The sequence below is a fragment of the Paralichthys olivaceus genome, chromosome 10, assembly GCF_024713975.1.
Source record: "Paralichthys olivaceus isolate ysfri-2021 chromosome 10, ASM2471397v2, whole genome shotgun sequence".
Classification (NCBI taxonomy): domain Eukaryota; kingdom Metazoa; phylum Chordata; class Actinopteri; order Pleuronectiformes; family Paralichthyidae; genus Paralichthys; species Paralichthys olivaceus.
This window is the reverse complement of record NC_091102.1, coordinates 24,489,458-24,506,704: the sequence shown is the minus strand read 5'-3', so window position 1 is coordinate 24,506,704 and position 17,247 is coordinate 24,489,458. Positions and strand designations below refer to the sequence as shown.

General features: G+C 42.1%; 1 protein-coding gene across 1 annotated transcript; it reads left to right on the top strand.

The window, feature by feature from the left end:
- Window positions 1-13,279: 13,279 nt before the first annotated feature.
- Window positions 13,280-15,280, top strand: LOC138411815 (E3 SUMO-protein ligase ZBED1-like). Its single transcript, XM_069532862.1, has 2 exons — window positions 13,280-13,748; window positions 14,253-15,280. The coding sequence occupies exons 1-2, from the start codon at window positions 13,280-13,282 to the stop codon at window positions 15,278-15,280; spliced, it is 1,497 nt and encodes a 498-aa protein (XP_069388963.1).
- Window positions 15,281-17,247: the final 1,967 nt, after the last annotated feature.

The window sequence follows — 17,247 nt, the reverse complement described above, 5'->3', positions numbered from 1 at the left end:
AGAGGTTGGCAAAATTCACACTTATGCAACATTAATGAAGATGGAGTTGTGAGACCATGTGGCTGAGATCACATGTATGTGTTAAGTTTGTGGAAATGAGTGTGTGAGGTGTTGGTGCCAGGTTAAAGAAAGTAGTTAGATGCATGCAAAGAAACTGATCAGTATAACAGAACTAACATTAACTTTCAAATAACATATTACCAAATATCACAACAACACAATTCAAACTTATAAACATCACATGAAATAGAAATAGGACTAAACAGTCCTTTGCTTAGCCTAGCGTAATAATAGAGCCCAGTTGTGTTACCCGTCCATGAAAAAGAGGGAAAGGTCCTTTTTGGATGTGCTGTTTGAAGTCGATGGAAGTGGTCTTGTTGGTTGGTGGCTCCTGTTGTGCATCTGCTGGTCAGACCTTGTGTCGTGGCCAATTGTGCTGAAGTTCTTAGGCAGGCTCTCGCGTCACTGCCTTTGGAATGTTTTAGCAGTCTGCTCCAGGCAGGCCTGCTGGAAGTTGAGGAGCTTGTGTAGGGAGGAAGTCTCCCTGGCTGGGAGAGCAGGGCCAGAACCTACTCCACCAGGAGCGGTCAGCAGGGGAAGAGGCAGAACAGAGAAGAGAGCTAGGAAACTCGGCTTATATTGGCCTTGTGACCTCATGGGTCATGGGGCACACAGTGACCAATAGTGGTTGAGAGTTGTCTTCAGGAGCAGTTTTACCACCTATATGTGAAGATGAAGCACCCTGGGAGACTGAGTTCTGGAAGCTCTCCTTTGTCTCCAGAGCAAAGGAGACATGCGGTCAGGCTTTTGACTACACATGTAGGCCCAACTATGGTTCACAGATACCAGGTCCCAACATGACATTATGGCTTCATTGAATGAAAATGTATTTAACCTATCTCGATGTGCTTCTTCAGGTTGGACGGGGTAAGTAGAAATGTAAAGAAGTATTTGTACTTCGTTACATTACAACACTGGGTAAGGTCAGCTCAGGTGCTGTTGGATGGGCGCTGCTGACTACTTCCAACACTGTGGTTTTCTCAACCCCAGAGCGTGGCGGATTCTCTTCCAGAGTGAAGTCTTCTTTGGTTTCTCAGGGAGAACACTGGAGAGAGACTTCTCCTCAGTGACATCATCCTTATTCTCTCCATTGAGCTCCCGACTTCAGCTTTATGACAGTGGCAGACCACATTGTAAGAAGCTTTGAGCTTCATCAGCTCTTCTTGGAGAACGTTCTTTTCCTGCTTCTCCTCCTGGAGCTCAGTGTCGAACTTCTCCTGGTTGGTAGTCTGATTCAGACAGACCTCATGATAAGAAGCTCTGAGCTTCATCAGCTCTTCTTGAAGAGCATTATTCTCATCCTGAAGCAGATCGCTGGTTTGAGTCTCCTTGTCCATGGAGTCAATCTTTTGGCTGTGAGCTTGCCTTTCCTCCATCTCTGTCACCACAAGCTCAACCCTGCTCAAATCCCTTTTCAAAAGGGCCACCTTCTCCTTCAGAGCCACATTGTCCACTTCCAGAGCCTTCACCTTGTTGCTTTGTACAGCCAGTTTGCCATTGTGGGCTTTAGAGTGAGCTGTCATTTTCTCCTTCTCCCTCATCAGAAGCTCATCGTTCTGTTTGAGCTTCTCTTCCAGAGCCTTCACCTTGTTGCTCTGTACAGCCAGTTCAGCCAGTTTGCCATTGTGGGCTTTAGAGTGAGCTGTCATTTTCTCCTTCTCCCTCATCAGAAGCTCATCGTACTGTTTGAGCTTCTCTTCCAGAGCCTTCACCTTGTTGCTCTGTACAGCTAGTTCAGCCAGGACACCAATGTGGGCTTTAGAGCGAGCTGTCATTTTCTCCTGCTCCCTTATCAGAAGCTCATCATTCAGTTTGAGCTTCTCTTTCAAAGCCTTAATCTCAGACTGCATTGTTCCACATGTCTGAAAAATGGAAACATGGAATTCATTATTAAAAGACCTGAACCTGAACATACATTTCTAAAAAAAAATAATTCTTACCAGGATGTCCATTTTGGTAAAGGGGGATTTGTAGTTATGAGAGCAGTGTCTTCTTGATGAATTTTTACTGAACAAATCAGCGGTTGTCTCCGTAGGCAGGATTGTTGTCTTCACTAATGAGGACTGTGGTCTTCTCAGTTGACGGTCTGTTATTTTCACAAGTTAATAACTTGAAGCAAGGGAACTTGTTATTTATGTTTGGTAGTTCAGAGGACCAAAGAAATATCCTATAATGTCTAGAGTTTTTGGTTCTTTGATTGGATTTGATAAGGATTTGCAGGCCAGCAATCCCTTTGATGGTTGCCCCCACATCAATCATCAAAGAAGATTTTTAAGAAGCAACCGTTTCCATGGCAATTTTTATAACTGCACAACATGGCGGCCCCTGGGGGTTTATCAGGTTGACTTCTATATGATGCACATCACTGCGGAGCATACACAAATCCTGAGCTAGGCGGCTACTATACACATGTTGCACTGATAGCTACAGTGATCCCTGTCTGAGACTGAGGTTAGTCTCTTGACCAAATGAAGAAAATCAATCAAGGATTTCAGATCCATTAGATAATGTGTGATATGCTTGAGGGAATTAATTAAATATGCTATGAAGTGTTAAATTAAGTATGTAGATATGTACATAAGCATCAACAAAATATAAGTCTATGTGTCAGTAAGTACATAGTGTGAAATCTTAACAGCACAAGCATTATAAAATAAATGTAGTAGGATGAAAATAAAATAATGAAAATGGAAAACACTCTAGAGCAGCTGTAGTCAACTACTTTACCATCACCAGGAAGTGGGTACATTTTTGCAAACTAATTGTTGCATTGTGTGTCACTGAGAGCATGGGGAATTGTGCATTTCTGGAGCATGTTTGGATTCGTGTTTGTAAAAAATGTGTGTGTGTGTCAGGAAAGTGTGGACCTTGATGCTGGCTGGTTTCTAAAACTGATGCGAAATAATTGAGAGGATGTATATTTACATGTTGATCTATGTGATTTTAGTGTGTGAGAGCTATTGATGCACAACACAGGCACTGACATTCTGTGATTAAGCATTGTATTGTTGTGTGTTGTTCATGTGTTCAATGTGATTTTACACTGCAAATAAAGGTTTCATATTTTAATTTTATTCATAGATTCATGGCTATTGAGCAGTGCTTTGTGAGTGTTGGTCGAATACTGTCACTGGCATAAAATATTAATGAAAATGCATATTATTAATATTTGTATGTGTGTATATTAAATCAATACAATTGTCAATGCTTCTGCAAATGTGTTTGACTGTTTCCATTTAATTTAATTTACTATGTTCCACTTAATAATGGGCTAAAAGGATTGGTTTATGTAATATGTATGTCTTTGTTATGCACATTAGTCATCCAATCATTACTGATTTGATGATATAGAGCTCAATCTGAATGCAGACAATTATTTCTTCAATGCAAAATATATTTTAAAAATCTTGCCTACATTTGTTTACATATGATAATGAACAAAAATAATAACCAACAGATTTGACACATCTCACACAATTCATTGACCCTCAGCATCCAGCCCTTCATCAGCCGTGAGTGTGGCACATTATGTCATTCTTTGTCGTATATGGTCATCAATAATTTAATAATAATTGATCTCAGGCTCCCTCTCCGGAATCGAACCCTGAATCCCTGTTACCTGTGGTCATTGTAGGCGCAAAAAGTACCATTGAAAGTTGATAGGGCAGACATTCGAATGAGACGTCGCCACCACGAGGGCCAGCGATCAGTTCGAGGTCATCTAGTGTCACCAAAGCAGCCGGGGCACCACGGGTCTGATAAATGCACACGTCTCCGAAGGTCAGCGCCCGTTGGGGAAGCGGAGAGCGGGCGGGGAGTGGAGTTCGGTTGGGGGGGTGGGATTTTGCGGAAGTTATTTTGCAAAAGGGGTAAGAACTCGTACATCGCCTGGTACAGTGGCTCTGACAAGTAGAAAAATTTCGCTTAATTTTGCCTTTATGCACCAAATTAAAGATTAGACTCTCCTCTTCCCAACACTATCAGCTTTTCACCCTAGCACAAACTGGCTGCTAGTAATCAGACATTTAGTGTGGTCCATTTCAGGCAGCTTTCGGAGCTGGGTCAAAAATTATTGTTGAAGGTTTTTCATAAAATACCAAGAAGGGGCGCCATATTCTGTAGAATTTGTTTTCTGATCCCCGAATAGTGTATCTAATCTTCTCTAGATTCATGCAGGATATCATGTCTCTGAGCCAATGTGAACAGCAAGGAGGAGCTGGGTCCTTCCACTTAAGTGAATTAGCTCGTCGGGCTAGTAAAGAGGCAAAAGCAAGAAAGTTGAGCATAGCTTTATGTAAGTTCAAATCTGGAGCAATGCCAAAAATACCAGTCATGGGATTGGGCTCAATTCGATGATGGAGGATATCTGATAACGCATGGAAAACCAATGTCCAAAAGTTACCTAAAGAGGGACATGTCCAATACATGTGGTAGAGTGAGGCAGGTACGCCTTTACATTTATCACATGTAGGGTCGACATCAGGATACATTCGCGCTAATTTGGTTTTTGATATGTGGATTCGATGCACTACTTTAAATTGTAAAAGTGCATGTCAAGAACACATAGAAGAGGAGTGTATCCGATCAAGCACCAAGTCCCATGTGTCCTCTGTAAAGGTGTAATTTAGGTCTTGCTCCCAAGCAGTTCTTATAGTTGCCACTGAAGAGCAGTGCAGTTTGGAAATAAGGTTATATAGATTGGACATGATACCTTTAGAGGTGGGGTTAACAGAAAGAAATATATCAACAGGGGTAACTGGGGGTTTATAAGGAAATTGGGTCGTTAAGCGCTGTATAAAAGTCCTAATTTGTAAAAATCTAAAAAAGTGGGTTTTGGCAATGCCAAAAAGTTTCTTTTAGTTGAGAAAAGCTCGCAAAACAATTATCAATGTATAGATCTTCAAAGCATCTCAAACCTTTTCTGTGCCAAATATTGAATGCGCCATCAGCCATTGAAGGAGCAAATAGATGGTTAGCAGCAATTGGGCTTTTAAGTGAAAAAAGCTGTAGTCCAAAACTTTTCCTAAATTGGCCCCAGATTAACAGGGAGTGTTTAACTACTGGGTTGCTCTTGGGAATATCCGAAGCAAGTGGAAGTGCGGCACCTAAGAGGGCAGGTAAGGAAACAGGGTTACTGGCACAGACCTCCATTGTAACCCAGGCCGGGGAAGTGGGTTCAAGATGGAAATGTCTCCAAAATAACAAACACCCAATATTCACTGCCCAGTAGTAGTACTGGAAATTAGGCAGAGCCATTCCCCCTGCCTGCTTGGATCTTTGGAGAAATGCTTTCCGCAGCCGAGGGTGTTTACCATTCCAAATGTAAAATATCAATAATGAGTCAAGGGCCCTAAAAAATTATTTGGGGATGAGAACGGGAAGACATTGAAACAAGTAGAGGAACTTTCGAAGCAATGTCATTTTAATCGAGTTTATTCTTCCAATAAGGGACAGAGACAAAATCTGTTTTGCCTGATCAAATAAAGTGAGAAAATTTGATTTAAACAAGTTTTTGAATTCTCTGGTGACACAAATTCCGAGGTAATTAAATTGATCTTTCACCACCTTCAATGGGAGATGGGTATAGTTAAGTTTAAGAGCTTCTTTATTAATTGGGAATAGTTCGCTTTTATTTAAATTGACTGAAATTATCTAAGATCGTGAGGGCTTCTGGTAGAGAAGTGGTTGGTTTTGAAACAAACAGAAGTAGGTCGCCTGCATACAGCGAGACTTTATGTTCGACTCCTCCCCTCCATATTCCCTGTACCCGCCCGTTGCTACGTAAGGCAATTGCAAGAGGCTCAATGGCAATTGCGAAAAGGAGTGGGCTTAGTGGGCAACCCTGCCGGGTCCCACGGTGTAAATCAAAGTATTCAGAGTAATGACTATTGGTCAAAACAGAGGCTGAAGGACATTTATACAATGTTTTGATTCAGGACAAAAAGACAGAACCGAAACCAAATTTTCCAAGTGTAAAAAAAAAGATAATTCCACTCTACTATATCAAATGCCTTCTCAGCATCCATAGAGGCAAGGCACTCTGAATCCAAATGTTTGGGGGAGTACAGAATATTAAATAGCCGACAAATATTGTAAAACGACTGGCGTCTTTTAATAAAACCAGTTTGATCTGGCGATATTACAGAAGGAAGGATATCCTCCAGTCTGTGGGCCAAAACTTTGGCGAGGATCTTTACATCTGTGTTTAGCAATGAAATTGGTCTGTATGAAGCACAATCTAGTGGGTCTTTGCCTTTTTTCAGCAACAAGGAGATACAGGCCTGATTGAACGAGGGAGGGAGTGCAACTGAGTTTAAGGAATCAGAGAACACTGAGCACAGGACGGGGGCTAGATCAGCAGCATTTTTTTTAAAGAAATCTGATGGAAGCCCATCTGGGCCAGGGGATTTACCTGATTGCATAGAAGATATAGCTGCTGAAATTTCCTCCTGGGTGATGGGCGCATCCAGGTTATTTCTCAGGTCTTGAGAAAGGGACGGTGAGTCAAGGACATAAAGAAGTTTTCCATAATATTAAAGTCTGCTGTACAATCTGAAGAGTATAAATTTGAGTAGAAAGTTCTAAACTTGTCATTAATCTCTTTCTGGTCAGATGTTATACATCCATTATCAGTCTGTACTCCAGCAATAAATTGGTTCATTCTCAACCCACGCAGCTGAGTAGCCAGGAGTTTGCCAGTTTTTCCACCGTGCTCATAATAGTTACTTTTACTCCGAAGTAAGAGACTTTCGACTTCATGAGAGGAAAGAACGTTAAATTCGGCCTGAAGTTTCAAGCGCTCCTTGTACAGATCAGGTGAAGGTGAATTTACATGTTGTTTATCTATGTTTAAAATCTGATTAGCAATGTCAGTCTGTTTCTGCTTTGAGCACTTGTTTTTATATGCTGAGAATGATATAATTTCTCCTCTTAAGTACGCTTTCATAGCTTCCCAAATTGTTTTATTAGACACATCTGGTGTTCTATTGATGCTTAAAAAAGTTTTAATATGTGTAGAGATGTGTGAGAGAAAGCTCTCGTCGGAGAGTAACAATGGATTTAGTCTCCAGTGTCTCCTTGTATAGTCAGCATCTGGAAAAGCTAGTACCAGAACCAGGGGAGCGTGATCAGAAATAACAATACTTTCGTATTTACATGACTTAAGGTTTGAGATGAATTTATTATCTATAAAAAAATAATCAATTCGAGTGTAAGTGTGGTGGACATGGGAAAAGAAGGAATATTCTCTTCCTGTAGGATACAAGAACCGCCAGGGATCAGAAAGGCTAAAATCATCAAGAAATGCTTTAATGTAACTGGCGGATTTGCTGAGAGTGGTAGGTTTAGGTGAGGAGCGGTCTAATACTGCATCCAAATAACAATTGAAATCTCCCCGAGAATTAAAAAATTAGAATTTAGATCAGGGAGTTCAGAGAAAAATCTATTGAAAAACTGTACGTCATCAACATTAGGCGCATGCACATTGGCCAAGACCACTTGCTTATTGTAAAGCTTGCCTGAAACATGGGTAAAATGTCCAAATTTATCTGCTGTAATGTTGCAGGGCTCAAAAGGAATGTTTCTATCAACAAGGATGGCCACACCCCTGGCTTTCCTTTAAAGTTAGAATGGAAAAACTGTCCTGCCCAGCATTTACCTAATCGCCATTGGTCAGAATCATGCAAGTGGGTTTCCTGAAGAAAGGCTACCCCAGCCCTGAGCTTCTTTAGGTGTGAGAAGACTGGGTGATTTAACCCCTTAACATTCCAGCTAATGAAGTTACAATTACCTTTCATTTAGAACACTTGCAGACAGAATAGAGTGAGTAGCTCCGCAGGGGGAAAACACAAAAAAACACAAAAAAAACCCTGAACCCCAAGCTCACACAGCGCTCTGTGGAGCAAGCTCAGAAAGACCTCCTCAGGTCTCGTACTATACATCCCCAGAATATACTTCCTATTTCACTAGCTCCAACATAGGGTTTTAATATTTAACCCTATGACAAAAAAGCAATCAAAACTGAACGACTAACACTAAATACACCATAAAGCTAAAACAACTATGAGCAATAACATAACACAGGTTATCATGCCTCTTCTCCCTGCACGCTGCACCTCCAGCTGTAATAATCTCCCCAAACCAGGACTACTCCGGCGAGAAATAAAAATATATTTTTATATATAATAAAAAATACGACTGCATCAACTGGTCTTGTCAAAAGCTTTAATCAGTTAAGTTGGATTTTCATGCATTATAAACAGGAGACGGAGGGGATCCCGGAGCTCCATGTCAGCTTTCCCCTCTCTGTCTGCAGTGGATGGGCCAGCAAGGATATATTCTGTATATATTTGGCAGCACTTGCACATCAAACACATTGGCCACGAGAACTAAATCTACTTTCCCTACATGTATCTATCAACGGCCTCTGCCAGGACTGGTTGGGGTGAGTGGAGAAAAAATATATATATAGGGGAACAAAAGGAAATAAAGGGGGGGTGGAGTCACAGTCTCTGGTCATGGGCTTGAATCCAGCCAGGGAATCACCACCTGGATGTTGGCATGGTCTTCCAAGGGCGCGTTGGTCCCTCCGGGCACTCCTACCTCTCTCATGGTCCAACATGTGCAGTAGTAGTAGTGAACATGGCTCCAAAGGTGAGAGGTCCTCAGGTGAGAGTGCTGGTGCATGACCCTCCACGTTAGCCCTGCGACAAACCGGTGACCTCACTAGGTCCATCCCTCATCAAGACCCGAGCCAGGATGGGTTCCGGAGAGCCGCACAGCATGGACCAAGGAGGGGAGGAGAAGACCCAAGGAATTAGAGACATGTAATAAGATACAATAAAATAAACAAGGCAGAGAGAGAAGAGAGAAGGTGCTGGTTTCTGGTGCCTGATGGGTGATCCCCCAGCCGTCTAGGCCTATAGCAGCATAACTATGGATGACTATGGCTCATGACGTATCCACGCTTGTAAAGTCATTTTGAAAGAATTACTGGTAGTGCTGGAAGTGTGTAAATCTCAGAATCACTTTCTAGTTAACTTTGAGCCTTTTACCACGATAACAATATACCTCTTCATGGCCCAACAACTCACACCTCGGGCAGGGTGGGGCTAAAAGCCCAGCTGGCCCCTAATGCAAACAACAGACCCAATACAAAAGTGATTTAGACTTGAAGGGAACAGTCTTGATTCTATGAGCTTCTAAAATATACCGTGTAAACAGAATGCTATGCTTGTGTTTCCTATTGATGAACAGTTCTGACTTGCAGTGCCTGCTCTCAATTTCAAGTCAATGTCATTGCCACAAATTTTTCAAAACATGAAAAGGCCCACTTTACTATCTTATTATTACAAAAGTGATATTTCAAGAAAAAAGTTTCAAATGGTTTTCATTGTCTGTTACACAAATAAACCAATTCCAGAAGTACATGCTGACATTACATCTGCTCAACTTTCGAAATACAAAAAATTGGCTAATAATAGTCTATTGCCGGGAATCGAACACAGGCCTTCTGCGCTAAACGTCCCTTACACGTTCCCATTCATTCTCTATGGTAGTGTTAAATCACTATGCACGTAATGCCCCTCCCGGCGACTGAACATTATGGTGCTGTTTCAGCTTCATCTCTGTCTCTCTTCCTCGACTTTTCCTTCAACTTCCGTGACTGAAGAACAACAAACTACAGCAGATGTTGCTCTACAACTACTTTACACATGTGAGGTGTTTTATTCAGCAAAGGTAAGAGACTGTTTGACTAAAGACCAGATAAATGACGGGCAAATGTATGTGTCACAGTGTCTCTTTGTTTTTTATATTAAATTACATCCGTCTCTGTGATTTTCTGTTACTGTATTTGTACATGATTTTTGATGATATATAGGCTATATTTCTTGGCTTAGACTAATAAACTCTAAAAAAGAAAAAAAGATTATATCTATCCATGTGAATGTGTACAAATAAAGTCTATTGTTGTCTTGTTGTCTTAAGGCCTCAGCCCCAGTCAAAAGTTTTATTTAACAATTTCTACACTGTGACCCATATGTGTTTTTCAGCATGTAAATAGAATACAAAGTAAATAGAGGAAGTAAACAGTAGTATACTGGTTGTAACTGAACCATTGATCTTTTCAGGAATCTACATGCTGAGATCTCCTCTGCCCCTCATATACGTGAACAACCAGACAGTAAGATGTATCATACGTTTAATCTTGAGTATTATTGGGCCCCAAACCGGTCCTCCTTCAAGATGACCCTCATCCTGCTCATCATGAACAACCTGCTGCCCATCACCAGGGGGACGCCTCTCATCAGTGAGTGTCCGACCCCTGTGATGCTGGAAAGGGAACATTTCTTGGTAGAAAGTAGTTCCACTGAAAAGTGTGTCAATTATTTGGTCAACGGGACAGTGTGACTTTAAAAGAAATTATTAATTTGTTTAATTTATTGTGAACAACAGGTTCCTCAAGTTTTATTGTAAACATCATTTCCAACACAAGATCATAGCTAAGATACATGATGTTATTGAAAAGTTGACTGAACTGTCGTATGCAGACGTTTTCTTCTGCATCAGTCTCATCCTGATGGTGGCCAGTCTGTTGGAGACGGTGCACATCACTAACATCCAGTTCAGGGCCAGTCAGTACAGTGCCGTGCCTCACTGGCTCAGTGTCCTCGTCCTACAGTATCTCGCTGTTCTTGTGTTCATCCCTCCAATGAAGAGGAGCCACACAGTCACAGTCTTCTTTAACCCAGCTACTAGAGGTATATTGATATTATCTATACAATTTATATATCTATATCTATATATTATTTATATAAATTATGCTGAACAAGTCATGAAAACTTTAATCAGACAGTTGGAAGAAGTGGTTCTGACCAAGCAACATTCAGTGGAAGTAGAGCAAAACTGTTGTCCTCTTTCAGATGATATTTCTTCTATTCGTCTTTTACAAAGTACCCTGAGCAAATAGATAATAATGTATGAGATGGAGAACATCTTTTCCTCCTCTACAATCCCTCTTTTCTAGATCCTGTGCAAACTTGATGAATGGAAGGGGAGGAACCCATTTAATGTGGATGCAGGTGTGGATTCAGTTTTTAAAATTTCTTTCACTTTCACAGGAAATTCTCGACATTTTATGTAAAAAATATGTTCCTCTCCATCGGGGAATTGACCCCTGAGTCTTTTGCGGAAGATGGAATGCGATTCCGCTGTCCTGACATTGGTCGGGAGTTTGTTCCACCACTGATGTGCTAAAACAGAGAAGGGTCGCAACTTCGCTGAGCGGGCTTTGTTTGCTCTCAGTGATGGGGGTACCAGTCGGCCAGCTGATGTAGATGAGCAAAGTGTTCTCGCTGGGGCATGTGGTCTGACTAGTGTTTGGAGGTAGACAGGTGCAGTTGCATTGATGGCCTTGAAGGCCAGCACCATCATCTTGAATCGGATGCTGGCCCCAACAGGAAGCCAGTGGAGGTCACGGAGGAGGGGGGTCACATGGGACAATTTGGGAAGATTGTAAACGAGGCGCGCTGCAGCGTTCTGGATACGCTGCAACGGTTTAGCTGCAGAGGCTGGGAGTCCAGCCAAGAGGGAGTTCAGTTCAATTCAATTTTATTTATATAGCGCCAATTCATAATTTACATTATCTCAAGGCACTTTACATTTAAAGGTCAAGACCTTAAAACAATATTAACATAGAGAAACCCAACAGTTCCCACAATGAGCAAGCACAGGCGACTGTGGAGAGAAAAACTCCCTCATTAACAGGGAGAAACCTCTGGCAGAACCAGGCTCAATGTGGGCGGTCATCTGCCTCGACCGGTTGGGGTGAGGAAAGAAAAGTAAGGGGGGAGGAAAGGAGAGATGGGTGGAAAGCGGGGGAGAGAAGAGAGAGATGAGGTGGAGAGAGAGAGACCGGGAACAATTTGGCACCATCAGTATCAAGGCTGACTATAACAATAACAATGTAGTGATCTACAACAGGATTAGATATATGAATGAATTACTGAGTTATTGTAATAAATGATGACAATGGTGATGGTAGTCGTTGTTGTCCTGCAGTCCCGGTGCCGGAGTTATCTGAAACGAGATAGAGAGAAGAGCCAGAGGGACTATGGGAGGACAAAGTGACACTTTGACATGATGACATGTTAAAACTAATAAATAAATAAATAAATAAATAAACAGGTGGGTGGGGGGGGGGGGCAGAGAGACAGAGGGAAGTGAAGAAGTGCTCAGTGCATAATGGGAGTTCCCCCAGCAGTCTAAACCTATAGCAGCACAACTAAGGGATGATTCAGGACTCACCTGATCCAGCCCTTACTATAGGCTTTGTCAAAGAGGAAGGTTTTTAGTTTTACTTTAAATGCTGGGACAGTGTCTGCCTCCCGAACCCAGAGTGGGAGCTGGTTCCATAGGAGAGGAGCCTGATAGCTAAATGTTCTACCTCCTGCTCTACTCTTACAGACTCTTGGAACCACTAGAGACCCTGTGTTTTGGGAACGAAGTGAGCTACTTGGATAATAAGGTGTTATCAGCTCTTTGATATATGAGGGGGCGTGATTGTTGAGGGCTTTAAAAGTGACGAGCAGGATCTTGAATTCTATTCTAAATTTTACCGGGAGCCAATGTAAGGAAGCTAAGACAGGAGTGATATGATCTCTCCTTCTAGTTCCTGTCAGCACTCGTGCTGCAGCATTTTGGACCAACTGGAGACTTTTAACAGTCTTCATGGAGCATCCTGCTAATAGAGAGTTGCAGTAATCTAATCTAGAGGTTACAAACGCATGGACTAGTTTTTCAGCATCCTGCTTAGACAGGATGTTTCTAATTTTGGTAATATTGCGCAGATGGAAGAAAGCCGTCCTAGACACTAGTTTAATATGGGGGTCAAATGACATGTCTTGGTCGAACAACACTCCAAGGTTCCTCACAGTGGAGCTGGAAGCCAGACTGACACCATCCAAAGTGACTATCTGGTCAGACAGTGTTTCTTTGAGATGTTTAGGGCCAATTACAACTGAGTTTAAAAGTAGAACATTTTGGGTCATCCAGGCCTTGATATCTTTGAGACATTCCTGAAGTTGAACTAGGCGATTAGATTCATCATGCTTCATGGAAATATACAATTGGGTGTCGTCTGCATAGCAGTGGAATTGTATGTGGTGCTGTCTGATAATGTTGCCTAACATTAGGCAGCGGCTATCACATTGCTAAAGATATGGTCCCTATTGCAACTGTGGAACAAGTCGGATTTAAAAAGCTACTGAAAACTATGGACCCGAGATATGAGCTTCCCAGTCGCAACTACTTTGCACGAGAAGCACTGCCACAAATGTACAATGAAGTCAGACTGAGCCTTGCTGACCGGCTCGCTAACGTGACCCATTTTGCGTTGACCAGCGATATGTGGTCGAGCAGGACGTGTGGGCCGTACATGAGCGTGACAGTTCACTTCATTCAAGACTGGGAGATAAAAACAGTGTGTCTCCAGACAAGTTATTTCCCCCAGGATCACACTGGTGAGCATATAGCTGAGGCCCTACAGGACGCAATTGCAAGCTGGAAACTCCAAGAAAAGCATCTGGTTGCTATAACAACCGACAACGGGAGCAACATCGTCAAAGCGGTTGAGCTGAACAAGTGGCTGAAGATGCAGTGCTTCAGTCACAGATTACACCTGGCTATTGGTGAGTGCAGTGTTCTAAGGAGTATTCAGATTTTTTACTTTAAACAAAAACATATTAAAATGTTAGTTTTTCCTTATTTTCCTGTGTGTGTCTGTCTGCAACTTTCACACGTAGGCCTAAACAGTGTGGAGTTTTTAGTGGAGTAGAAATATGAAGTAGCATTAAAAAATAGCATCCATTCTAAGAACAACAACAAGAACGAAACATGAGTAAATGTACATATAGTAAAGTCATCATTTATAAATTCTACAAAAATAATAATACATAAAAATCTCTTACAGGATTAAAATTCAGAAAATAAATGAATATAATATTTGTTATTTATGTTTAGGACTGGTGTTGATTAAAAAAATAAACTATAAAACGAGAAAATAATATTAATGTAGAATAAATCTAAAGCTTGATTTTGGAAAGCACTTGGCTGTATGAGTGTGTTAAAGTGAAACCAGAGTTGAATTTCTCGCATAAACCCATTTAATTAATAGTTTTTTATGATTCTGACAGGACATGGCATGAATGACACGCGCGTCACTCGGGCCATTTCTCTGTGCAAAAGAGTTGTAAGCTGTTTTTCATACAGCTGGAAGAAAAGGAGACATCTTGCTGAAGTCCAGATTCAGCTGGGTCTGCCAAGTCACAAACTCATAACCGAGTCTGCCACACGCTGGGGGTCAAGGCAGCAGGTGATAGAGAGAGTCCTGGAGCAGGAAGGAGCACTAGCCAAAGTCCTGTCTAGTGACATAAAGACCAGACACCTTGTCCCTACCTGGCAGGACTTAGAGGTCCTAGAAGCAGTCCAAAAGGTCCTGAAACCTCTCCAGGACTTTACCGATGCTTTGTCAGGTGAGGAGTACATCACTCTATCATATGTGAAACCTGTGCTGCACCTTTTTAACGAAAGTCTCCTGGCATGTGAAGAGGGTGATAGCGAGCTTCGCAAATCGATCAAGACCAGCATTGTTGAGTACCTCAACAGTAAGTATTCTGAACCAGCCACTACTGACCTACTGGAGATGGCTTCATTTGTGGATCCACGGTTCAGGACCACCTACATCCCAAGTGAAAAGGTCGATGCATTGAAGCACAGAGCTGTCTTGGAGGTGGAGACGCTACTGGCTGATCAGAGCAGCTGTCAGCAGCCTTACTTACGTGTGCCTACTGTGCCTGAGCCTGCAGATGGAGAAGCAGCAGCAGTGGCACCAAAAGCTAAGAAGACACTGGCAAGCTTCTTCAAGCAGCGCACAGCAACCACCACTGCACCAACCAAGAGGGGGGCTATTGAAAATGAACTGTCAAGTTACTTGCAGTCAGCAAGTGTGGAGAGTGACACTGATCCCCTCAAGTGGTGGAAGGATCATGAATTTGTCTTTCCAGCTCTAAGCCACCTGGCAAAAAAGTATCTCTTGGTACCAGCTAGCAGTTCACCCTCCGAAAGGGTTTTCAGCTGCAGTGGCAATATTGTGACCTGCCACAGAGCATCTCTGAAGCCAGATGCCGTTGACAGGCTGGTGTTTCTCGCACAAAATCTGTAAACTAAGGAGGACACGCTTGTCTGTATTCTAATGTCTACCTCAAAACAGCACTACTGTTTATGTTGTTTTTAAGTAAAAAAAGATGTTTAAAAACATTTTCCTTAAACATTTTCCTTAAAGTGTGGGAGTAAGGTCTTGATAATCTTCTTGTATAGTACTGACACATGGCTGAGAGGGAAGGGAAGAGGGGAGCAGTTCTTTAAATTTGTGAACAGTTTTGTCGGATAGACATCGACTATAGTAGAATTTCCGTCCAGAATTGACGTAATTAACAATTCTGAATTCAAATGTAAGTAAAAAATGGTCAGACAGAAGAGGGTTCTGTTGGAATAGTTATATTTTCTATGTCAATGCCATATGTCAGGGCAAGATCAAGAGTGTGATTCAGGCAGTGGGTCGGTTGATTCACATGTTGAGTGAAACCAATCGAGTCTATTATTGATTTAAATGCTGAACTAAGGCTGTCATTGGCAACATCTACATGAATATTGAAATCACCTGCTATAATGATCTGATCTGTTTTAAGAACTGTTTTAAGATAACTGCATTTATCACTGCAGAAATCTTTTGTGATTTACCTCTTAACCTCTGATCAAATTATTATTATTATTGGGATCAGATGTTTTTTCCCTTCCCATAACCCCTTTTGGTCCAAAGTTCCAAAACTTTCAATACCAATTGTTTTTGTTCTCCTTTGCCTTATAGAACATGGAGATCAGAATTTGATACCTTTCCAGTCAGTCAATCTAAGCTACTGAGACAACACAATGATTGAACACACAAGAAAGTGTTACTTACAGAGGTGAGGGAAGAGTTCAGAATCTTCCATTGATATGCATATATCAAATCCTCTAGTTACATCTACGCCTTGTGATGTTAAAATTAGCATATTACTCAATGAACACATCAAATCTCTACCAATAAAATCTATCAGCCAGCGTGGTGACAACAAAAATTAATGTTTAAAATTTCCTTAACCTCATTTTAACAAAACAATGGTACAGTGTATCTCTCTATATACTGTCCCCAGCTCCACCGCTACTCAATCACACTATGTGTATTGGTTCTCAGGACAATCCCTGATCTAATGTCCAATTTTGCCACATTTGAAACAAGCGTCAGTTCTTCCACGTCCCCTTCCTCTCCGTCCATGACCTTTCTTGTGCCCGCAGACTTGGTTTTGATATGCTGCCAGCTGTCCTTTTTCTTTGTCTTGCTGTTCAAGAGTTTTTCTGCATGATCAGCATGACCCCATGCTGGATTCACCATTCTCCGCTCCTGTGCAGAGACGGATCTTGCCACTTTCGAATACTGAGTCCCCATCTCAGTCATCAGCAGTCTCTGCTGTTCACTGCTGGTTCCAGTTGCACTGCATACCGCTCCCCCACTTAACACTTGTGGGAGAGATGAAATGGTAGGTTCTTTCATATTGGTGAATGTCCATGGTCTGTAGATCAGCTGAGTGTTTCCATCTCCTGCAGCCACCTCCACCATCGGTGCTTGCAGGGTTGCATTCAAATCATAAATTGCCTCCTTCCCGGTGCGCCGTGGAGTATGTGAGTGGTGCATGATGGAGGCCTATCCACCTCCTCTGCTGCAACAAGGTCGAGGTCAGGATGGAGGTTAGGGACAGCTGGAGCTGCCGCCTGCGCCCTCTGCACCGGTAGCAGCTGAGTGTCCTGCTGGTCATCACACTGCACCGCTGCTGGCTGTAGTTGTCCTCTCGGTGGAGCTGAGACCAGATCAGGGTCTAGTCGGACACACTGAGACTTGGAGATTAGTTCAATCCCTACCTTCTGTAAACTGTCCCTGATATTCACTTCAGTTAACCCAAATTCACACGCTCCAGTACAAATATCCCTACATTTCTTTTTCCTTCTAATTTGTCCTCACTAAGTCGTTCCTCTCTAACTCTTTCCTCTCTAACTCTACGCTTACCATCACTTATTAACATATACTGAACATTA